The 24140-nt window shown below is 47.6% G+C and overlaps 1 protein-coding gene across 1 annotated transcript; it reads left to right on the top strand.

Moving 5' to 3' along the window:
- The first annotated feature begins 1191 nt into the window (after positions 1-1191).
- On the top strand, positions 1192-22105 carry NUMBL (NUMB like endocytic adaptor protein). Its single transcript, XM_042441111.1, is given in 11 exon segments — positions 1192-1397; positions 12070-12212; positions 12436-12510; positions 15338-15412; positions 15927-16067; positions 16464-16662; positions 18030-18166; positions 18168-18312; positions 19419-19589; positions 19688-20243; positions 20245-22105. Coding segments are annotated over 10 exon segments (1674 nt in total). The 5' UTR covers positions 1192-1397; positions 12070-12086; the 3' UTR covers positions 20294-22105.
- The last annotated feature ends 2035 nt before the right edge of the window (positions 22106-24140 follow it).

The raw sequence follows: 24140 nt of genomic DNA, 5'->3' as shown, positions 1-24140 counted from the left end.
ACACTCCCACCCTGATTGACACACACACACTTTCAAGACACAGTTCTCACCCTGAGATTTCTTCCTCTCATCTTGAAGATTGGATCAGTTCCATTCCAATCTTTTCCTGCAGCTTGCATCCATTGCTCTGGGTCCTAGTCTCTGGAGCAGCAGAAAACAAGCTTGCTCCCTCCTCAATATGACATCCCTTCAAATACTTAAAGAGGGCTGTCATATCACCTCTTAGCCTTCTCTTCTCCAGGCTAAACATCCCCAGCTCCTTAAGTCATTCCTCATTGGGCTTCATGGTTTCCAGACCCTTCATCAATTTAACTTTCCTCCTTTGGACACGCTCCAGTTTCTCCACATCCTTTTTAAATTGTGGTGCCCAGAACTGGACACAGTATTCCAGGTGGGATCTGACCAAGACAGAATAGAGTGGCACTATTACTTTCCTATATTACTATATGTCTATTGATGGAGCCTAGAATCGCATTGGCCTTTTTCGCTGCTGCGTCACATTGTTGGCTCACGTTCAACTTGTGGTCTACTAGGGCTCCTAGATCTCCTTAAACCAGATGTCTTCCATCCTATATCTATGCATTTCATTTTTAAGTGCAGTACTTTACATTTCTCTGTGCTGAGATTTATTTATTTAATATATAATATTATTATTCTTATATCCTGCCTTTCTCCCAATACAGGGACCCAAGGTGGCATTATTATTATTTTATGCCCAGAGTTATGCTCCCAGCAGCACATGTGCACAATAGCTCTGGCACTGGAAGTCACATTACCGCTAAATCCTACAGCGTTGAGCCCTGGCAGCCAAAGCGGTGCCAACCCGGATTATTCCTGCAGCGCGGACGCTTGCAAACCCTTCTTTCCATATGGAGCTACAGCTGGGAGGGGCGGCGGGTCTTATTTGCATATTTATAAGCGGCGGCCCAATAGCAGGCTGGGGGCGGGGCTGAGGTTTTTAAAAAATGACACTGACTTGGAATATTAATCAGCGAGAGGTCTGAAAAGGGGGCGTGGCTGACACGGATTTGCATAGACGCTTGGTATTGGCTGAGAGGAGGAGAGCGCCGGGTTCTCTCTCGGCCCAGTTGTGGTGGTGGTGGGCGTGTCCTTATTTGCATATGTAGCATCCGGGGCGTGGCCTCGGCGGTCTGGAATGTTTCCCCGGGAGGAAAAGGCGCGTGCGTAGGGCAGCAGCAGAAGCAGAGGCTGAAGCAGCAGCGGAGGAGGAGAAGGAGAAGAAGGAGGCAGAGGCTGCCTTACGACTCGCAAGACGGAGGCGCCTCCGCGGAGGGTGGAGGGCGAGGCCGGAGCAAGAGGAGGGGGACCGGGGCCTTCTTCTTCGCTCTCCGGCGTGGATGCTGCCCAGCCGGGAAGAGGCGGCCCCACGGATCCGGGTAAAGCCAGGAGGAGGGCAGAGGCAGAGGGCGAGGCAACGCAATGCAATGCAATGGGGGTGCAATACATTGGGCAATGCAATGCAATGGGGGGTAATATAATTGGGGAATGCAATGCAGTGCAATGGGGGAGTGTAATGCAATGCAAGGGGGTGCAATGTAAAGGGGGTGTAATACATTGGGGCAATGCAATGGGGATGCAGTACGTTGGGAAATGTAATGCAATGGGGGGTGTAATGCAATGCAATAGGGGTTCAAAACATTGGGGCAGTGCAACGAGGGTGTAAGGCAGTGCGGTGGGGTGTGTTGTAATGGGGAACGTAACGCAATGGGGGTGTATTATAATGGGGGTGCAATACATTGGGGCAATGCAATGCAATGCAATGGGGGTGCATTGTAATGGGGAACGCAACGCAATGGGGGTGCAGTACATTGGGCAGTTCAATGCAGTGAGGGGGGTGCAACGCAATACAGTGTAATGGGGGTGCTGTACATTGGGCAATGCAACGCAACTTGAAACGCAATGACACGGGGGTGCAATGTCGTGGGGAGTGCCATACATGTGGGCCATGCCATGCAGTGTGGGTGTGTGCAATGCAATTAAATGGGGTGCAGTACATTGGGCAATGCCATGCAATGGGGGGGGGGGGCTCTGATACTAAAAGGTCTGTCTCTTTCCCCCTTTCTTGGAGCGATGACTCTTTCCTCCCTTCCAGGCCCTCATCCCTTCCTCCTCCTCCTTGGGATCAGTGTGTATGTGTGTCTGTCTGCCCCCTCCTGTTCTGGGGATCCCCCCTTCCAAAAGGCACCTCCTCTTCCTCCATCATCCAGCCCCTCTTTCCTAGTGACAGCCTCACAAATCCCCCTCCTCCTCCATTTGCAAGGGCCTCTCTCCTTGCAATGCAAAAGGAGGCTGTCCTTCTCCCCCCCCCCTTCCACTGCCTTTCCTCCTCCTCTTCCATCATCCCTAGGCTTCCAGCTGCCTTTGGTCCACCCTTTCCGGCTTGCCCCACAAGAAGGGGGTGGGGAGGGACCAGGAAGGGTTTCTTTTGCGGGGTGGCAGGCTGGGGTCGGTGGGATTCCCTCCTAGCAAAGAGACCCCCTTGCCTTGCCTTGCCTTGCCTTGCAAGGATCAGCCCCACCCAAGTTGCATTTTGCATTGGGGGGGGGGCAACACATGTGGGTGCCCCCCTTTAAGTAGGTGGAGTGGGTGCTGGAACAATTGTATTGTATTAAGGGGGGTCTTCTCCAAACTTTTCATCCCCTCCATATGTTCAAAGGTCAGGCAGCAAGTTCATATATGCCCCCCCCTTTCCATCTTCATCCCACCCCACAAACTGGATGTCCATCCCCCCCCCCCAAGTTGCCTTGGCAGCAAAAATGCTTGCAGTGAAAGGGGAGCTGCCCAGAGGTCTTGCCAGGATTGTGATGGATGGATGGAAGGAAGGATGGATGGATGGATGGATGGATGGAGGAGGCCAAGGAGGGAGGGAGTTTCCTTCAAGGGAATGGGGGAGAGCTTGGCTTCTCTCCTTGGCAGTGGATTCAAAGGAAGGGGTGTTGTTGTCTTTTGCAAGAGGAAACTGGGTGGCATGAATGGGTGGCACCCCTTCAAGGGATGGCTGCCAGCGCCTTGCGCCGGCCAGAGAGAGCGACCCATCGCTGCCACCCTCATTTATTTTCCTTTTGCCTTTATGGGGCTCTTTTAAGAACAAGCAAACTTCCGAGGCTGTTCCATCTCCTGCCTCTTGAGAGAATAGGTTTTGGAGTCGAGCCTCACTTATAGGGAATATTGATGGCAAAGAGGAGGCATCTGTTTCGACAGGATTTCCATGGGTTGCCTTTTCCCTCTCTGCTTTGGCCTCCCTTCATGTGCAAGCATTGCTTCTGGAGTGCAAGGTGCACATTAGGGGTTCCCTTTCCCCTTCATCTGCCTTGAGGTATTTTTGCAACGAATACAGTCATCCCTCGGTATCCGTGGCTTCTTTACCCATGGATTCAAGCATCCACGACTTTCAAATACTTATAAGTCTAGAAATCTTAGTTTAAAAAATTGACCCCCAAAACTGGAGTTGACTTATCCCTGGGTCAATGTTGGTACTGTACTTCAATTCTTATTTTAAAATAGGAACTGTGTGCTGGTGAAAGGCAAAGTATAATCTGTCCTGGAAGCACTGGTCCTCCTCTATTCTCGCATCCATCTAGCTTTTAGGATGACTACAAACAGTTATGCCTGCTGGAATTCTGTTAAAGTTGTTTGGCAGTGTTTTCCTTTGCTTCGTTCTTTAGATCCTTTGTTATGTGGCCCTAAGTTTTACCCTGGACTTATCCAGGGGTCATATCAAAATCCATACTTTTGGCCTCCAAACCTGTCTTCAACTTATACATGAGGTCAATTTATAGTTGAGTATACAGTCACCCCTCCGTTTTTGTGGGGGATCTGTTCCAGACCTCCATGTGAAAACAGACATTTGCCGATATTCAAGCCCCATTGGCATGAATGGCGGAACACCCCATTTTGTCCCCTTCTGTTTCAGAGGGTTTCAGAGTCTGGCTGGTGACCTTGCCTTTTTTCAGATGCATTTTAGAAACTTAAGAGGACAAGTAGAGAAGATGGGGGAGTGTTGATGGCTCCACTTCAGAGCTGCTTTTTAAGCAGATGCATATCCCACTTCCAAAGCCCCACAGGTGGGCTTAGGCAGGGTTCTTGGTGGTTAGTGAATAAAAAGATTTGAGACTATCTGGAATGGTACCCCATGAAGATCAGTTAGACCATAGCAGATCTTCTCAAGGTCAGAAGATCACTGGAGCCAGAGTTCTTGGGCTTTTGTACTTGGCTGTGTGAGCCAGCATGGCATTGTGGTCTGAGCATTGGGCTAGGACTCTGGAAAGCAGGGTTCGGATGCCAACTCGACCAAGAAACCCAATGCGTGACCTTGGGCATGGCACACTCTTTCAGCCTCGGGGGAAGGCAACGGCTGAACAAAACATGCCAAGAAAACTCCATGATACCCCTTAGGGTCACCATAAGACAGGAATGACTTGAAGGGGCACACAGAAACAACAATCCCTTTTATTGGTCTGTTTTTTTTGCCTGCGTTTTGTGACGCACCAGCTCTCTTTGGCAGAGAAGGCAAAAGGCCTTGTAAAAGTGCATAACCCAGGATCCCATTGGATGAACAGCACTTAAAGTGGGGTCCAGCTGTGTTATTTCCACAGTGTAGATGCATCCTGAGTAAGACTATGGGACCCAATTAATTCAGTACATCGCCTAGTAACTATCTCTTCAGGGTCTTGGTGCCCAGTCCAAGTTAGAGATAGCAATGAGTGAGGGATGAAATCAAACCTAGAGGAAGGGATATTTTTTTTGCATGCAACAGACATGTGGTCTGTTGTTGGTGTGCTGTGACTCTTCCCAGTGAACATATAGTGCCTTTGTGCACATATTTGGAGGCATCTTTATTGCCATCTGGTGCCTTGCAAGGCGGAGCCCTAGCCTTGGAAAGCCATCACTGCTCCTGAGCCTGTGGATGTCATGGCAATGTATCCTTCCTGCAACCATTCTCTTGTTTACAAAGGGCTGCTGGTCCTTATGAAACTTAGCAGGGAAGTCCCAAACCCTGCTGTATGATTCTGTGACTTTGGAGATGAGTTGCAGCCAGTCCTGTCCATCTGAGTGGTAGGAGCCATCCAGAGAAACTTACACTGCTGAGGGCTTTTCCAGCTTTGGTGAATGCCAGCGGCTGATCATGGTGCCACTCTTGTGCCCTGCTGCAAAGCCGAGAATTGCTCCACAAGCCAGTGTGGCATAGTAGTTTGAGTCCTGGATTACGACTCTGGAGACTGGGGTTCGAATCCCTGCTCGGCCCTGAAACCCATTGGATGACCGTGGGCAAGTCACATTCTCTCAGTGTCAGGGGAAGGGAATGACAAACTCCTCTGAACAAATCTTGCCAGAAACCCCACATGGGTTGCCATCATTCTGAAACAACGTGAGGACACACAACATACACATACACACACAGCTAGAGCTTTCCAACTACAGAACCTGTCACCTCTTGATGGGCTGTAAAGTCGGCTGTAACTGAAAGGATTGAGAAGTAATGCAGAAAAGGAAATCACCTAATAAAAGGGGATCTAGCTTTCCCCTGCCATCAGGTCTGTGGCTTGCCCAGAAGCCAAGTCCTATGGCCTCCTTGGCTGAAGTTGGTGGGTTCTGGCTCTTGTTTCCTGAGGAATCAAGGAAATAAAACAATTGCACTCTGCATGTGCTCGGAGGAATGCTCTCTGTCTCCTTGAACTCTCCAGGCTGGGCCAAAGCATTGCTATGTTGTGCTTGAGCTGGGTGGGGAGAGAGAAAGAGTGTGTCTCTGCTCTCCCCGGCTCCGGCACAGCTATTGTTGCGCTCTGGCTTCTGGGGTAAGGAGGCCAGCTGAGTTCATGGCTTCCCAGACTTTGGCAGCGCAGTCAGGAAGTTGGGACACAAGCTGCAATTATTACTGGCCATCAACAAGGCTCAATTTGCTCCAGAGAGATGCAGCTGCTGCTTTGGTAGATGCTCTCCACCAAGAGAACTGCAGAAGGACTCCTAGGTTTGCTCTAGACTACACCACACTGGCTCTCTGTGCATCTGTGCTGTTAGCTTCTTGGCTCAATGAAGCCACATATGCACAGAATTCTTCCATCCCAGTTGTGTCGGATCAGAGGCTAGTGGGCCTTCCCTTGCTTTTGCATGTTCCGGTTGGAGAGAAAGAGACGGCTGACTCTCCAAGTTTCTGTGGGTGGCAACAACAGCAGGAGCCCTTCTGCTTTTCCTCTGCTCCCTGCTGACTGAATGTGATATGTGGGGGTGGTTGAGGGCAGAGATGGCTTTTCAAGGGTAGTTTGGGAAGGAGGGATCTCCATTTCTACAAATGGGCAAGGTGGCACACAGGGCAGCTTTGGGCTCTCTGAATACAATTACAATGCCTCCGATTATAGAATACAGTTGGTCCTCTTTATCCATGGGTTCAAGCACCCACGGCTTGAAAACATTCAAAGAAAAGTTTAAGTTCCAAATTGCAAACCTTAATTTTGCCATTTTATGCAGGGGACACCATTGTTCTAGGCTATTGTGTTTTGTGGGACTTGAGCATCCATGGATTTTGGTATCTGTGAGAGGTCCTGGAACCAAATCACATTGGATACCAAGAGCCCACTGTATAACTTCTGGTTATAGAATAACCAGATGTTATACAGTGGGCTCTTAGTATCCAATGTGGGTATACAATAACCAGACCAGCTAATCCTGGTCCCTTCTCCCAAAGCAATAGAGAAGAATCTGTGGTCTAGAACTAGTAGCTCAGAAAGCCTAGATTTGGCTTTAGATTGCCAGGATGGCCACTGAATACCAAAAAGGCAGGAGAAGCAAATCTGAACAAATCTTGCCAAGAATGATAGATTCACCTTAGGGTCACCATAAGACTGAAAAGACTTGAAGGCACACAACCCACACATAATGCTGTGTGGACCCCTCTGGTTTTCCACATGTCCCCCCAATATGATGCTGTCTGGGATCAGCATCCGGGAACATAATCCTTGCCTTGCGGACGTATGCAGATCACTGTTCCCCTGGGGAATCCGTCTTTTGAGAGCCCTGGATAATGGCCAGGGATCTCTTCTCCATCTCTTTCCGACTCTCTTCCCCCACTTCATCCCACTTTCGCTTGGAAGGCTGAGTGATGGAGAGAGAGCGGATGAAGGCAGATAAAAAGCTGTTAAGCTAATGGTCAAGTCGGAGAAGGAGAAAAACAGCAACAACAACAACAGGCGGGATCAGATAGAGAGAGGCCGATCTCTTTGGCGCTGGCTTAACCCTGGGTTTATGGTGGCAAATCTGTAGGCGCAGAATGAGATCCTTCCATTGTTTGTATTGTTTGGGGCAGGGCTTATATCTACAGGATGGAGGCAAAGTGGGTTTAGCTCCCTTCTGTTTATGTTCCTCTCTAGATATGGATGTCAATTCTTGCCTATTTGATCTTCACAGGATGAGTAACCCCAAATATTCATTTGCAGAATTCTCCTGGTATTTAAATACCCCAAAGTGTGGTGCAGGTATTATTCTGCAAGAAAAAACACATGGTTTCATTTGTGTGTGTGTATATCCATGTGTTTTTTATTGCAGAATAATTACTACACTTCGAGGTATTAAAAAGTACCAGGAGAATACTGGTATTTGTGTGTGTGTGTAGTGTGTGTGTATAGTGAATAAACTATAAATCTCAGGACTGCAAAGGATGTTGTCACGGCAGTTGTACAATATATAACAGTGAATGGAGAATCAGTGGTGTAGTGGTTTCAGCATTGGACTCTTGAGACCAGGGTTCAAATCTTGGCCTGCTCATGTAAACCCACTGGGTGTCCTTGGGAAAGTCACACTCTCTCATCCTCAGAGGATGCCAATGCCAAACCCCTTCTGAAGAAACTTGCGAAGAAAAACCCATGATAGGGTCACCTTAGAGTTAGCAAAAGCCAGAAATTACCTAAAGGCATGCATTAACAACAACAACATGACTGGAGGTCCTCTTTTCTCAGCTCCTTCCCAACACTAGATCTTGACCCGACCTAGCAAGGAGGCCCTTAATGACCGACACAATCCTTGTGTTGCATGTTACATTTTCCTGTACCAAAACCATTAAGATCCTATTGAACCAGTTAGCAGCATCTTGACATCTTTAGGCATGCGGTGGCTGGAGAAAACCACAGTGGGCCAGGATGCTTTCTTTCTAAGACATAACTGGAGGACAGCATGGCTGGAGAGCTGACAACTGCTGGCTGGTGTGCAATGAAAGTTTTAAAACAGGGATATAGAGTATGTCATTTGTGGATTTTGTGTACCCTCAAATTCCACTTCCATGGTCCCTTCCACCCCATTAAAGAAAAAAAAGCTCAATTTCGGGCTCTCACAACTGCCTACAAATGCAGTTTAACTCATGCATTTAGTGTAGTGTATATGCAGGCTCACTCTTGTGTTTCTTTCAACTCTAATACAAACAATCTTGATGTATTTGAAGCCCTCCTGCTTTCCAGCTGCATGCAACTAGTATTTGTCTGCCGTCTTTTTAACAAACATGTTTTCCTTCCTCAATGCAGTTCCATAGCACTGAGTCATGGCAGTTAAAGCGGAATCAAACTACAGTGGGTCCTTGTTTTCCGCTGGGGTTTGGTTCCAGCACCCCCCCACGGATAACAAAATCTATGGATGCTCAAGTCCCATTAAATATAATGGCATAACAAAATGTTGTCCCTTATATAAAATGGAAAATCAAGGTTTACTATTAGGAATTTATAATTTTTTGGGAATATTTTCAATTTGTGGATGCTTGAATCCATGGATAAAAATCCGTGGATAAGGAGAGCTGACTTTACATCATTTCTGCCACGCAGATGCAGCCCTTGTCAGTGAGGACAGTGGATCTACTTTCGAGTTTAATCCAGACTTTAAAGGAAGATATCCAGGATGCAATACAAGATTTGGTGATTTAGCACCTTGAAGCCCCTGTAACTGTAACAGATCACTCCAGCATCTTATGGTCCAGCTGAGAAGACACAGTCTCTCTCTCCATCCCATCTTCCCCATTAGATGTTTTTTGTACTTTCCATTGTGCCTCTTTGCCCTGGCCTGGGTAAAGACTCCCTTTCTCCCCCTTCTACCAGCTTTCTTTTCGAGGCAAGACCCTCCCCCCTATAGCCCTGTCTGGAAATGGCTCCCATCTGCTAAACCAGACTCTCCGAAGCCCCCCTGGCCGCCCCCTGTGTGCCAGCCAAGGGAGGGATGGCCTCCTTTCACTCTGGCGGCAGCTAAGGAAACAATTCCCTTTTGGCCAAATGTTTGCCCAGTACAGCTGGTGTACTTGAGTGTGTATGTGTGAGTGTGCAAGGGGGGGGGATCTGGACACACATAGGTGTTGGGGGCTTCCCCCATCCATGCAAGCCATTCAGGGGCAGCTGTCTCCCCCAACGTGGGGGGCAATGGGGGAACGGCGGCCCCACGTTCCTCCCTTTTGTTCCCACCCGCTCTTGGTGCAGCTGTTGCAAGGGAAAGTTTGACTTTGCTGAAAGGCCAGGCCTCCTGGTCTTTCCTTAGAAATCCCGAGATCTTCATTCCTTTCCAACCCCCTTTCCTTAAGCAAAGCCACCCCCTTCAATATGCACTGCCCCCCAACACAAGAAGGGTCAGAGTCATTTGGGGCTGGTTCCGGGTGGGACGAAACTTGTCCAGCGTCTGGAGCTCCTTTTGTGTGTGTCTCTGTTTCTCTTATCCCCCCCCCCCCCACCAAATCCGCTCTGGAGGCTGGAGGTTGGGAGTTGTAGGGCGGAGGGAGGGAGCGTGGCTTTGTGGCTATTGTGTAGGGCACACGCTACGCACAAAAGCAACCCCCAGGTTGTCGTCTGTACTCTGGCGATTGGAGGCAGATGTAATTGCCTGGGCCATCTGTGAGGAAGAGGAGGCAGGTGTGGGTGTGGTGTGGTGCGTCTGTCTCTCTGGGGTGTACATATGCACACAGATGCATCAAAACACCCATCCGTCCGTTCCGCAGAGATGTGCAAACTTTTGTCCCTTTCGAAAGCAAAAAGAGCCTTAAATGTAAAGGGATAGAGACCATGGATTCTTTATCCACAGATTCAAGCATCCATGGTTTGAAAAGATCCAAAATACAGTCGGCCCTCCATGTCCACGGACTCAAGAATCCACAGCTTGATAATAGGACTTGAGCATCTACAGATTTTGGTATCTACTGGGAGGTCCTGGAAGCAGACCCCAGCAGATACCAAGGGCCCACTGCATCATTAAATACCAAAGTATTTTGATTTGATAATCGGAATCATCCATTGCATAGTGTTTTCGGTTTCTATGTACGCTTGGGAAAGCTAGTGAAGAAAGCTGAGCGGAAGAGAATCAACTCATTTGAAATGTGCTTGCCAGTCTTTCTTAAAACGATTCAAAGATTTCTCCTGAATCGACATTGTCAATTCATCCATTTCAGCAAGTTTAATTGTCTTTATCAGCCGGTCTTCTTTTGTCGGAATAGTGACGTCTTTCCACCTTTTGGCATTAGCTATTTTTGTCTAGAACATGGCCACATATTCCGAAAAACCCAAAAACAACTATGGAATTAATTCGTTTTGTATGTTGTGGGTTTGCCTTGTAGTGGCAAAAGGAAGGGGTTCATTCAAGACATGACTTGGGCTTGGAGCCTAGTATTGAGCACCAAGAGTTGGCCCTTGCAAGAGTGCTTCTGAGAATGTACAGAGCATTTTCTGTTGTTGCTGCTCTCTGCAGCCCATTCCTGCACATGAGTGGAAGGATGCTTTAAGTGTAGAGGAGTTAATTTTTGAGCAGACTGTTTGAGGCCAGGCTCCTCCTGGGCTGAAGGGTGTGGGAATTCATCTTAAATTGAGATGTCCCAGTTAAATCAGAGAGGGTGAGATCAAAGTTGGGAAGGAGAGAGATGCTCAAAACCCAGCATAAACAACCCGTTGCTTTGCATCCTCTGCAGTGGTCCTCCTTTGATCTTGGTACTGGGGAGATTGGGGGAGACGTGGGTCCCAACTCATGTTTGCAAAAGTGGGGTTGTGGGAGGAGGAGAAGGAAGAGGGGAAGAAGAGGAGGAGGAAAGGGAAGAAAAAGGGAAAGGGAAGAACCCCTAACTTGGTGCTGCTGTGCTTAAATCCTGTTTTTGTTTCCCATTTGCTGGCCGAGAGGCAAGGTGGGATCAGAAAAAAAGACTCTTTTTCAATGCCGCCCCACAATGGCAGTGTAGCTCCAGAGCTGTAGGCACCAGGAAAGAGGGCAGAATGAGGGCATTGCCTTCCCAAATAAGAAAATTTCCTTCTCCAGATTTCTAGCATTGCAGAAAGTGAGGCTGCATCTGCGCTGTGGAAGTAATGCAATTTTTAACACCACTTTAACTGCTATGGCTCAATGCTATGGAATGGCAGGCTTCGTCATTTCATGAGACATTTAACCACCTCTGTCAGAGAGCTCTGGTACCTCAGCAAAATGCAAGTCCCAGGATTCCATAGGATGGAGCCATGGCAGTTAAAGCAGCGACAAGCTCCATTAACTCTGCAGTGAAGATGCAGCCTGAATCACTGAAAATCATTCACAGCTAGAATTCTTGCATTTCCCATGTTCCCTTGGTAATTTTTCTTCCCTGCTTTCGGTATATATATGTGTGTGTGTGTGTGTGTTCAAGTCACCTATTGACTTATGTCCACTCCATGAATTTATAGGGTTGAATACCTAAACTGTATTTTTCACTGTTCAGCTGAGGTTTTAATTTACTGCAATGCTAGAAATTTGGTAACTGAAGGAAATTTGCATGGGCGGGGGCCATAATTCCTATTTGGGGCAGCAGTGCCCTCATTTTGCCCACTTCATAGCTACACCCCTTTGTGGTCCCCAGAACTCTTCTCCACTCCCCATAGAGAGGCATACCCCTCTTCGTGATTCTTTTTAAGTGGCTTTCCATTTAGGAGCCAACCTCCAGGCTACACTTATCTCCAGAATCCTGGTTCCTGCCAGTCTTGTCTTTTCAACAGCTTCTCTCTCTTTCCCTTTTCTCCTTGGCTTTGGGGTCCACAGATCATGTTTTCATCAACGTTCATGCCTGCCCCTTCTCTTCCGCAGGCCCTCAGGGCGCAGCAATGAACAAGCTGCGGCAGAGCCTGAGACGCAAGAAGCCAGCTTATGTCCCAGAGGCAAGCCGACCCCACCAGTGGCAAGCGGATGAAGAGGCTGTACGCAAGGGACGCTGCAGTTTCCCTGTGCGGGTGAGTGCCACCTGGCTCCCTGGGCATGTCGGGATGTGTGTGCTTTCCATTGGCTGGCTGGCTTGGACCCCAGCACCATGGATGACCTTCTCAGGCTATGTCCACATGAGCCAAATACTGTTTCCTTCTGGACAATGCAGGGCCCAATCACCGGTTCTGTTGCGAAACCACTGTATACCCCCCCTTGTGCTGAACCTCTTCTTCTCCTCTGCCATCCCTGCAGTATCTAGGCCATGCTGAAGTGGAAGAGTCCCGGGGTATGCATGTTTGTGAAGAAGCTGTCAAGAAGCTGAAAGCGGTGAGTTGGGGGCTGACAAGGGAGCCAAGGTCCTTCTGAGCTTGGCACAGTGTTTTTGACTCCCTCCAGAGGCCCATTCATACTGCACAATTATAGCACAATATCCCACTTTAACTGCCATGGCAACAGCCTGTGGATTCCTGAGATCTGCAGTTTGGTAAGTAAAAGAGTTCCTGTACCTTGGATCGAGCATCGATTAGGGAGGAGACCGCAGTCAAGAAATCAGAATAAGACTAGGAATAGGAAGGGGCAGCCATGAAAGAGCTAGAAAAGATTCTAAAGAGTAAAGCCGTACAACTGAGCACTAAGGTTAGAATCATGCAAGCCATTGTATTCCCCGTCGTCATGTACAGATGTGAGAGCTGGACAGTGAAGAAAGCGGATAAGAAGAAAATAAATTCATTTGAGAATTGTGTTGATATGTGGATGGTCTGAACTCTCCCTGGAAACCAAGATGATCAAACTGAAACTTGTGTATTTTGGCCGCATCATGACAATACACAGCTCATTAGAAAAGACAATAATGCTAGGAAAGGTGGAGGAAACAGAAGGAGAGGAAAACTGTACACTAGATGGATAGATCCCATTAGGGAGGTCACAGGTATGAATTTACAGGACCGAAGCAGAGCAGTAGAGGACAGGGAGTCTTGGAGATGTCTCATCCCCATGGTCGCCATGCATCGGGGTCAACTTGAAGGTAGCTAACAACAGCAACAAGGCTTTAGATCTCTCTGACTGAGAATGCTAAATGCCCCTTCTCTAAAATGCAAGTCGCAAGTTTCTGTAGGATGTTGCCATGTGAGTTTCAGTGGAATGTAATGCAATAATTGTGTCGTGTGAATGAGCCCCAGAAGAAGGATGGAGAGAGGAAGAAGGGGAAGTTGGATCTCTTGTTTTGGGACTTGAGGCAGTTCCAGGCCTTTCCACAGGTCGTTTTGGTGCCAGACACTGACACATGTTACTGTTCAGGCGTAAGCTGTATTGATGGTAAATGATGCAACAGAAGGTATAGAACAGAAGCATCCCAGCCCTTTCTATGATAGGGACCAGCATACTTTCACAACCCCCCCAAGTTCTACCTAGACTTATCCCTCAGTTGGCAATCAGTTCAAATCCTCATCTCTGGACATATGAAGAGGCCTTGGGCTGGAGTGTAGCACCCCAAGGTAAAGCCAATGAAAGAACAGATCCTTCAATTGACTTTTTGCCATCTTGACCACTCTCTGGTGTTTCTTGTTCGCTCATGTCCCTGGTTTTCATCTGTAAAATGTTGGATGATAGGGGCCTTCTGTATATATTTGGATGCGAAGTGTCGATAGCACTCTAGCCAACATATAACCGGTGAAGCATGCTGAGAGTTGTAGTCCAGCAACATTGGAAGGGCTGCAAGGATCCCACTTAAGATCACATCAACTGTGTGAATGATTTGTAAGCACACATTGAGACCAACTGAAAGAAAGAAATTAGCATCATGAGCTTTCTTAGACTTGTCTACTTCCTCAGATGCGTTCTTTCATTTAGTCTCAAAGGTACTACAAGATCTCTCTACATGCCGATTCTGCTGACGAACACGGCTATATCTTTGAATTCTTTAACTGCAGTAGTTAAAGTGCAGAAGCAGAAAAAATCAAAATGATTAAGCATAACCCATCTCTCCCCAGTAGTTATGGAGCTGTGCAAGCACATCAGCAACAGATTAAAATTCACTCCCCAGTTGGTTCTCAGCCTTCATATATTTTTCCCAGCTTCAAACTGCAAAGGAAATGCAAAAAGAGTCCAGCAAGGTTACTAATACAAGTTAACGCTTTCACGCCACTGGACAATGGTCAGTGTTTGGTCCTGATGTTAACAAGGACTCCAAAATCCATCTGCCTTGTGGCAGAGGCCAAGTTTACCTGACGTTGTGGTATATTGATTCTTTGGAGATACCTCTGTATGTGTGTGTGTGTGTGTGTCTTCTCTGTTGTGGGAAAGGAAGGGTTGCAGGTAGGGCTGTATCAGTTTTGCAGGCAGAGTCCACACCCTCCGGAAGGGCTGCGTCACTCTTTGCAGCTGGTGGATAGAATTAGTCCTATGACGACTCACAGAATACACCAGATGGCAAAAGAGGACCTTTTAAAGCATATCTTTAATGCTTGTGCTTTGAAGGCAGTATTTGTCATATTCTGCCTCCAAATCACAAGAATTAAAGAAATTCTTTAAAAGGTTCTCTTTTGCCATCTGGCATATTTGAAGCAAGTATTTGTCATATTTGAGCCGGCGTGGCGTAGAGGTTTAAGTGTTGGACTATGACTCTGGAGACCAGGGTTCGATTCTTTGTTTGGCCACGAAACCCACTGGCCTGGAGCAAGTCGCATGTTCCAGCCTCAGGGGAGGCAGTGGCAAACCTGCTTTGAACAAATCTTGCCAAGAAAACTCCATGACAGGTTCGCCTTAGGGTTGCCATAAGTCAGAAATGATTTGAAGGCACACAATAATAACATTTTGTCATATTCACCACATAGATGCAAAAATGGGACTATGAGACCGATTTGTGGCCTGTCCCATTTCTGCATTTCTAAATGCCCATTCCTAAACTGCCAGTTTTGGGATTCCATAGGATGGAGCCATGCCACTTAAAGTGGAATCATAGTGTTTTAGCTTCACAGTGCGAATGGGCCCTGGTTTGTGGCGAAGAAGGAAGACACAGTGCAAAGGCCTCCCCCTACTGCTTGCTCTCCAGAACAATTTCTTTCCACTTAAAAAAATCCTTCATGATACTATCTCCCGTATTATTATTATTATTATTATTATTATTATTATTATTATTATTAATTTGCTTTTACAGAGTGGTCGCAAATCTGTGAAGTCGGTGCTTTGGGTCTCAGCTGATGGGCTGCGTGTCGTGGATGACAAGACCAAGGTAGGAGATTGAAGGGCTGTGTATACCTGCAGCTCACGGGGAAGAGAACGTGTTTTGTGGGCAGAATGACCCGAGTTCAGTTCCTGGCCTCTTTGCTGGAGTTCTTGGGTGAGGTTGCTATGTCAGAACACTCTCACACCCTGAAACCCTAGGGACGATCCTTTGAGATGTCAAATAAAATGTCATAGGCAGTAGGCCCTGGTGATACGCCATTCAAATCAGAAACACCAAGTCTAGCCAAGGCTACATTTGCACACCTTTCAAGACAGCACTTTTGCACTGAGATTCTTCCCCTTTATTCTGAGGACTGGGGAACAGAGTCCAGGTCCTGAAATTTGGCCACGTTGGGGAAGGGTGGTGACCATCTAAGGTCTGATGCTACCTGGATAGGCTTTGGTGGACTGCTTTAGCTGAAGCGACAAGGGGAGACAACTTTGCAAAAATATGGAATTCATTTACATCCAGCGTTTTGGACTTAACACATCTTCTGCACTTTGTTCTACCTGCCTCTCAGGATCTGATTGTGGACCAAACTATTGAGAAGGTTTCTTTCTGTGCTCCTGATCGCAACTTCGACAAAGCATTTTCCTACATCTGCAGGGATGGCACCACCCGCCGCTGGATCTGCCACTGCTTCCTGGCACTGAAAGATTCGGTGGGTGGCATTGTTGTGGTTCTGGATTCATAAGTGCTGAAGTGGAGGCACACATGTTTCGTATGTGAGTGAATGGGTGCATATTGGAATCACAAATGTTCTCGTGGCTTTCTCCTTGTACAGGGTTGGGGATCATGTGGCCTTCATACCCTCCAAATTTCCCAAATGTCCCAGTTTCTTCCTCCAACTTTTTTCTGTCTGTCCACCGCAGCCATTTTGCCTAGGGATAGGACAAATGGTGGACAGAGTCCCCCATTAGCTGGAAGCCCAAGGGCAATACCCTGACACTGGAGTAATAGCTGTGCTCCTGCTTGGCATTGTCTGCCTCAATTGCCTACCCACCTATTCTACTTACTCCTTCTCTGCCCACCCTTCTACCCCCTTCCCGTATCCCAGGGTGAACGCTTGAGCCACGCCGTGGGTTGTGCCTTTGCCGCTTGCCTGGAGCGCAAACAGAAGCGGGAGAAGGAGTGTGGAGTGACGGCTTCTTTCGACGCCACTCGCACCAGCTTCGCACGAGAGGGCTCCTTCCGCCTGCCAGGCCCCACCACCACGCGCCCCTCGGGAGCACGTCCCCCCCAGGACAGGAAGAAAGGTAGGAGCCCCTAGCATTGGGTGTCTTGTCTTTGGCCATGGCTGGTGTAAACATCCGTGCCCAAACTTTGCTCATTTGTATTTGGATTGCTTGCCTGAAACTCCCGTTCCTTGGGGGCCTAGCAAAACATTTCACATGGCCGCAGTTCTGAGTGGCGGGTTGTCTTTTTCTTCCACTTTATCTAACAGCAGAAGTGCACATTGTGTGGCCTTCCATATGTGGGACTGCCACTCCCAGGATTCTTCACTATGGGCTATGCTGGCTTGGCTGCTGGGAGTTGCAGTAACCTCTGGAGGGCCAGGTGATTCCAGTGTCTGAATTATGGCTTAATATTTAAATACAGGTTGAGTCTCCCTTATCCAAAAAGTTTGGGAATACAGTAGAGGTATTTTGGATTTCAGATCCCCCCCCCCCCGATTTGTGAATATTTGCATATTGTTTGTTGTTGTGTGCCTCCAAGTCATTTTCTGACTTATGGAGACCCTAAGGCAAACTTATCATAGGGTTTTCTTGGTAAGTTTCTTCAGAGGGGGTTTGCCATTGACATATTCTGAGACAGTGTGACTTCCAGTAAGTGATTATACATCCAGCTGTCTTCTGGTAGCATGGTGTTCTGTGAAAGACAGCGACAGGGACCTCTGTGGCTTTTCTTGCCACCCTTTGAACTCACGAGTGGGAATCCTGACCCTCCAGACTTGGGACTGCAACTCACAGCATTCTTCACCATTGGTTATATTGTGGAGGGAGCTGCTGGGAGTTGAAGCTGAGAAACCTCTGCAGGTCTGTGTGATGTCCACCCACTTTTAATTTTTACTTAGTGCAATTGGTCTTGGGGAGTCCTCCCTTTAAAAGGAAATGTAGAAATATTTTACAGCCAGCCCTCCACATATGGGGCTTTGACTTTTGCTGATTTGACTATTCACACATTTTAGTAATAGGTTCTCCCTAGGAATTTCTAGATCCTCCAGCATGACACTGCTGGACATTAAGCATAGATTTGCAACGGAGAGCCTAGAGATTTCTGGAGAAAACACTTTTCTAAGTGTTTGTAGGTCCTCCAGCATGATTCTCTGGTGGGTGTTAGCCACAGAATTGCACTCAAGGACCTAGCAATTTCTAAAGAGGTGTTCTTCCAGGTAAAACAAATAGTGTTTCTTTTATTTGCAGATTTCCCACTTTCCTGGGGATCCTATACCCCTAACCTCAATGAATGTAGAGGGCCCACTGTATATAAATAAAAACAGTTCACAGAGGAGTAGTTTGAGGGACTAGTGGAGGGTTGCCCATACATTGTGGGTGAGTGGGGGGACTCCAGGTTATCATCACCGGAGTTGACCTCCCCATAAGGCTGTGTCTTTCTTCCATAGCTGAAGCAGTGGCAGTGCCCTCAGCTCCTCCTCCGGCCCCTGCGCAACCTGCCAGTGCCTCTCCGCCTCAGGGGGCCATGTCTCCGGAAGAGAAGGCCGAAGCAGGGAGCGCCCATGCCATCCCTCGCCGCCATGCCCCCCTTGGAGCAGCTGGTACGGCAGGGCTCTTTCCGGGGCTTCCCCACCCTGAGCCAGAAGAACTCGCCCTTCAAGAGACAGCTCTCTTTGCGACTGAACGAACTGCCCTCCACGCTGCAGCGCAAGGGGCACAATGGTGATGCAGGTTAGTATAATCCAGAAATAGATGGGAAAAAGGCATTGCAAACAAGGGGGCAGGGGCTGTTTGGATCTCCACTGCCTGAACAGGTGGGATCAGGTCTAATGATTTTAAGTTAACAGCAGGGTAGATTTCAACTAAACATTAAAAAGCGAGAATGGTTTGGCCATGGAATTGATGGGATCTCTTTCTCTGGATACCTTCAGAAAGAGGCTGGACAGCTACCTGCTGGGGATGCTCTACCTACCTGGGGATGCTCTACCTTTGAGAAAATGGTTGGATTGGGTGGCCTGTGAAGTCCCTTCCAACTCCATGATTGTATCTTGGAGGGATATGGTGTGACTCTTCAACACTTCTGGGGGCCTGCCTGTGTCTTGTTCTCTGTGATCTGTGATAGCTACATTGAGTTTCCATGGGTCAAGGCAGACTATCTCAAATTACAAGATGCTGGTGGCAGAAACTGTCTTGCACTTATGTGTAACTGAGCGAACAAGAAGAAGAGGTCATAAGCTTCATGCTGTGTTTGTAGGATACTGATTAGCATCCACTAGTTAGGTTACTTGGTCTGATCCAAGAGCATAATCTCCAACACAAATAGAGTCATTATGGTCTTCAGATGATTTTCAGAGCAATCGCTTCAGAATGTAAATAGTGCAGCGTTTAACAAGTCTGACTTCAGATTGTGGCAAAAAAGAGAGAGATACAATAATTGGAAGATATGCAAGAGTAGGTATCTTCTTTGTAATATGTATTAGTTTGTGAACTATGTATATAAAAAAATAAAGCCATGCTGCATCTACACTACAAAATTAATGCAGTTTGACATTGCTTTAACTGCCATGGCTCACTGTTAGGGAATTTTGGGATTGATTGGTTTGTGAGATATTTAGCCTTCTCTGGCAGAGAGCTATGGTGCCACAACAAACTACAGATCCCAGGATTCCATAGGATGAAACTATGGCAGTTAAAGCAGTGTCAAACTGCGTTAACTCTGCAGTGTGCCAGCAGCTTCAGAGACTCCAGTAAGAGTGAAGCAAATGGGGTTGTGGGTGGGTGAACCCCTGGATGTTGTGAGGCTTCTTCATGGACTCTTCCTTCTCTTCTTTTGGCAGTGATAGAACTTGAATCCACGCCCAATGGAGATTCAGATGGGATCACCGCCCTTTGCAGTCAGATTGATGCCTCGCTCACCCAGCCGGCTGGGGAGCCGCCTAGTAGTGCACCTCTCAATGGTACCCTTGGCCATCCCACTGCCACAGTGCCCATGGAAGGGGGCGGCACAGGTAAGCTTAGCTGTGGCATTTTGGTGGGGCTGGCTTCTCATTGTTTCCCATTCGAGGGGGATAAATAGAACTTCCTTTGTCCTCTCTTTTTCTTTCAGCTCCCTCCACATGGACCAACAATTCTGCCGGAGCCTCAGTAACTCCTCCATTCCAGCCTGGGCACAAGCGGACACCTTCAGAAGCTGAACGCTGGTTGGAGGAGGTGGCCAAGGCTGCCAAGGCCCAGCAGCAGGTGGCCGTTGCAGTGGCAATGCCTGCTTTCCCCCTGAGCTATGATACTGCCACTGCCCCACAACCTCTGGGGATGTTTGTCCCACCTCACATGCCGCCGGCCTTTGTGCCAATGAGCTCTGCTTATCCGCCGGCAGTGCCATACACCTCCATGCCTAGCGTGCCAGTGGTGGGTATCACTCCCTCCCAGATGGTGGCCAATGCCTTCTGCTCAGCCACACAGGCACCTGCCACAAACCTAGGGTCCAAAGCCAGTCCTTTCCCTCAAAACCTGCTGGGTCCCACAATGCAGCCCAAAGCCAACGGGAATGCCTGGCCCCCTGAGCAGACCCAGCCAGTGCCCCCTGCCCCATGCCATGAGCCCCCCGACCCCTTTGAAGAGCAGTGGGCTGCTTTGGAGTCCAACAAGCCCCCCTTCTGTCCCAAACCCCTTTTCTGGCGACCGGCAGAAAACCTTTGAAATAGAACTGTGACCACTATCTTTCTCTAGGGACCGGACAATTTAGATAGCCACCCTATCGTGCCCCACACAACGTCTTCCCTCATAGAGTCTACTCCATGGGTCATCAGAGCCAAACACATACACCATACTATCCCCTTTCCCCAACTTGGATTGGTCAGCATCTTGAGTCTTCTTGTCACCTATGGCTCAGAGACCTATCTTTGACATGAACCCCCCATCACCAAAAAAAATTGGAGTTTCAGGATGGAAAGGGCTGTGCAAAGCAGGATGTTTTGGGGTGGTCAAGGAAACCCTGATGCGATTGAGGTGAAAAGGGGTGCAGCAGGGAACAGTCGAAGTTTATGAGCTCTTACTCTGGGGAATGTTTCCTTGGAAGGCTTCCAAAGCAAAATTTTTGTTCCTCTCCTTTTTGGTGTGCTAGGTGGAGGGGGGGATATTCCTAGCAGAGACTATAATGGAATTTCACTCATTCTCACAACCTCAAGACATCCTGCATGGAGGTGCCAGCTGGACTGGTACCCCTTCTATGTGCCCATAGAACTGTGTTTCTTCCTCTCCGCCCGCCCCCCCCCCCCCCCAACTTTCTCTGAGCAACCAAAAGATTCTCCTCTCTTTTGTCCCAAGCTAAGCTAAAGAACAAATGTGGTTACTATTTGGGTCAGGCTTGGTTAGGACTTGGAAGCTATGCAGGGTCAGGCCTGGTTAGGACTTGGATGAGAGACAGCCAAGGAAAACCCGGTGCTGAGAAGGCTGTATAGTGAGCCCTTGGTATCCTCTTGGGTTTGGTTCCAGGGCTCCTCGTGTTTACCAAAATCCGTGGATGCTCAAGTCCCATTAAATATAATGGCACAGTCAAATGGGTGTTCCTTATATAAAGTGGCAAAATGAAAATCATTCATTGGTTCCTTTGCAGACGGAATGGGAAAACGGTCTAACCATTTCCCATCAACATTTAAAATTGTGGATGTTGCCGGATAGCAGTGCTCCAGTTGTGCCCCATCTTGGTGGAGGCAGCTATGAAGAAATCTATAGGGTGAGGCAAGATTTGGCTAAAATTAGGTTTTTTTTCGGGGAGGGGTTTGTGGATGTTATCGGTGGCCCTCAGATAATCTCCTATTAAGTAAAGGACCAGTTTTGGCCGATGGATGTGTTTCCTTTTAAGAGCAAGCAAACCTTTGCCTCGATGTCATATGATCAAATTTGAAAATCTCCAAATGTTATTGCACCAAATGTCAAAAGGTGGTCAAAATGGGAGCTCTAGGAAGGGGTAGCATTGCACCAAGGGTGTGTATATTATTTGGGGGGTGGAAAAAGGGGAGAAGGATGATTGCATGGGGCAACTGTGGTTTGGGGTGGGGAGAGGGAGGGATGCAAGGAGGTTGTACCAGCCTCCTCTCAACAGAGCTGTTGAACTGCAGGTTCAGTTCCCAAAACCTGGCCTTGATCCTCTGCTGTGGCTGGCAGAGGGGCAGCATTTTGAATGAGCAAAAGCCTTGTGAATGTCAAAAAGGGAGCTGCCAGCCAAGTTGCCATTGGATCTGTGTTTTTCCCTCTGGGTGAACACCTTGTGACTTAGGATTTGCCCACACTGCAGGAATAAAGCAGTATGGCACGACTTTAACTGTCATGGCTCCATCCTATCAAATCCTGGGATTTGTAGTTTGATGACATATTTGGCCTCGTTTGTCAGAGTGCTGGTGTCTGTCATTGTGTGCCTTCATGTCGTTTCTGACTTACGATGACCCTGTCTTGGGGTTTTCTTGGCAGGGTTTGTTCCGAGGAGGTTTGCCATTGCCTTTACCCTGAGGCTGAGAGTGTGTGACTTGCCCAAGGTCATCCATTGGGTTTCATGGCTGAGCTAGGAATCGAACCCTGGTTTCTAGATTAACAATCCAAAACTCAAACCAATAAGTCACATTCGCCAAACTACAAATCCCAGGATTCTGTAGGATAGAGTCGTGGGCAGTGTAGATACACCCATAGAGGAGGAGGAAAAGGCGAGGCAAACAGTTTCTGAGTGTATTCACACTACGTTGTTATTGCTGCTTGATACCACTATAGCATGTTATGGCTCCATCCTATGGAATCATGGGATTTGGTGGTGGAGACAGAGAAGTATACACCAGACAGCTCTAGGGCTGATCTGCACTGAGCTACCATTTCTGTAGTATCCTGAGAAAAGGAGATGAGCTGCAGCTCTTTGAAGCACAGTTCCCAAGGGATCCTGATATAATGGATCTAACCTTTGAGCAGTGGGTTTCAACCTCTGTTTTTCCAGATGTTTTAGACTTCAGCTCCCAGAATGCCTCACCAATATGGCTAATAAGGAGCCCGTGTGATGCAGCCATTTGGATGTTTGACTAGGACTTGGGGGGACCGGGGTTCGAATCCTAGTTGAGCAATGGATACCTACTGGTAACCTTGGCAAAGTCATACTTTCAGTCTCAGAGGAAAGCAATAAAAAACCCACTCTGGAAAATCTTGCCAAGAAAACAACTTGCAGGCACGCATAAACAACAACACATGGATAATCCAGATTTGAGGATCTGAAGTTCAGGAGGATCAGCATTTGAAAGCCACAGCACTAAAGCCGTCTAGCAAGGCATTCACCAAACTACAGATCCCAAGCTTCCATAGGATGGAGCCCTGACCCTTGAAGTGATCTTGGACGGCAATAATTGCAGCGTGGATAGACTTGTCCTCTCCCAACCACCCTGCCTGGATGTGAAAATAGTAAGGGTTTAAGGGGAGGTATTTTATATCTTATTTCCAAATGTTTTGTATCAAAGAATCCCACATATTTGTATTATATAATAAATAACAAATAAAGCCAGTAATATAATAACCCATTTTGAAGCCATGTATGTGTGTGTTTACTCAGCGGAGATGGGAGTTGTGCTGTTTAAATCGAACTGGTTTCCAGGGAGAGTTCAGGCTTGATCTGTTCATGGAGCCATTGGCTTGTCTTTTTGGCCTCCCATGGCATCCTTGGCACTCTTCTCTAGCATCACATCTCAAATAAGTTTATTTTCTTTCTGTTTTGGTCACTGTCCGACTCTTGCGTCTAGAAATACAATACTCACTTTAGTGTTCAGAGTTAAACATTTGCACTTTAGGACCTTGTCTTTTCCTTTCGTGGTTGTCCTTCCCATTCCTAGTCTCCATCTGATTTCTTGTCTGCTCTCTCCGTTCCAATCTAGATTTGATCCAAGGTATGGGAACTCTGACTTTATTTCCTCATTTTCTAGGATGACTGCTTATAGCTTTCCCATGGTCATTACTTTTTGTTTTCTTAATGTTTAGCATTGATCCTACCTTGGTGCTTTCCTCCATGAGCTTCAGCAATTGTTCGAGGTCCTTGTTGGTTTATGCTAGTACAGCTTGGTATCCGCTTGGGTTTGGTTCTAGGATCCACCGTGGAATCCAAAATCTGTAGATGCTCAAGTCTCATTAAATACAATGGATAGTAAAATAATAATAAAGGCTATCAGAGCGGCTTACAAATAGAAAGTAGACTGAAGTCTACAGAATCTCATGCTGCCAATTTCTTTTCAGTTAGTCTCAAAGGTGCTACAAGATCTCTCTAAGAAAATAGTGGTTTGCTTTTTTTGGACTGTATACCACTTTTGAATATTTTCACGCCGTGGATGCTTGAATCTGTGGATAAAGAGCTCATGGATATGGAGACACGACGAGTGTTGGGATGGGATTAGAAAGCTTTAGTCTTGCCAAAAGCTGGATTCAGAGCAGAGTAGAAAGTGAGACCTGGCATCGTGATGAGTGAGAGGGAAAGAAGCTAAAGAAATACCTAAGCTTCCTTGGTGAGCCTTTGCAAGCTTTGCAACCGGTTAGTTAAA

This window comes from Sceloporus undulatus, chromosome 9 (assembly GCF_019175285.1).
Source record: "Sceloporus undulatus isolate JIND9_A2432 ecotype Alabama chromosome 9, SceUnd_v1.1, whole genome shotgun sequence".
NCBI classification, from domain to species: Eukaryota; Metazoa; Chordata; class Lepidosauria; order Squamata; family Phrynosomatidae; genus Sceloporus; species Sceloporus undulatus.
This window is presented reverse-complemented; position numbering and strand designations above follow the sequence as displayed.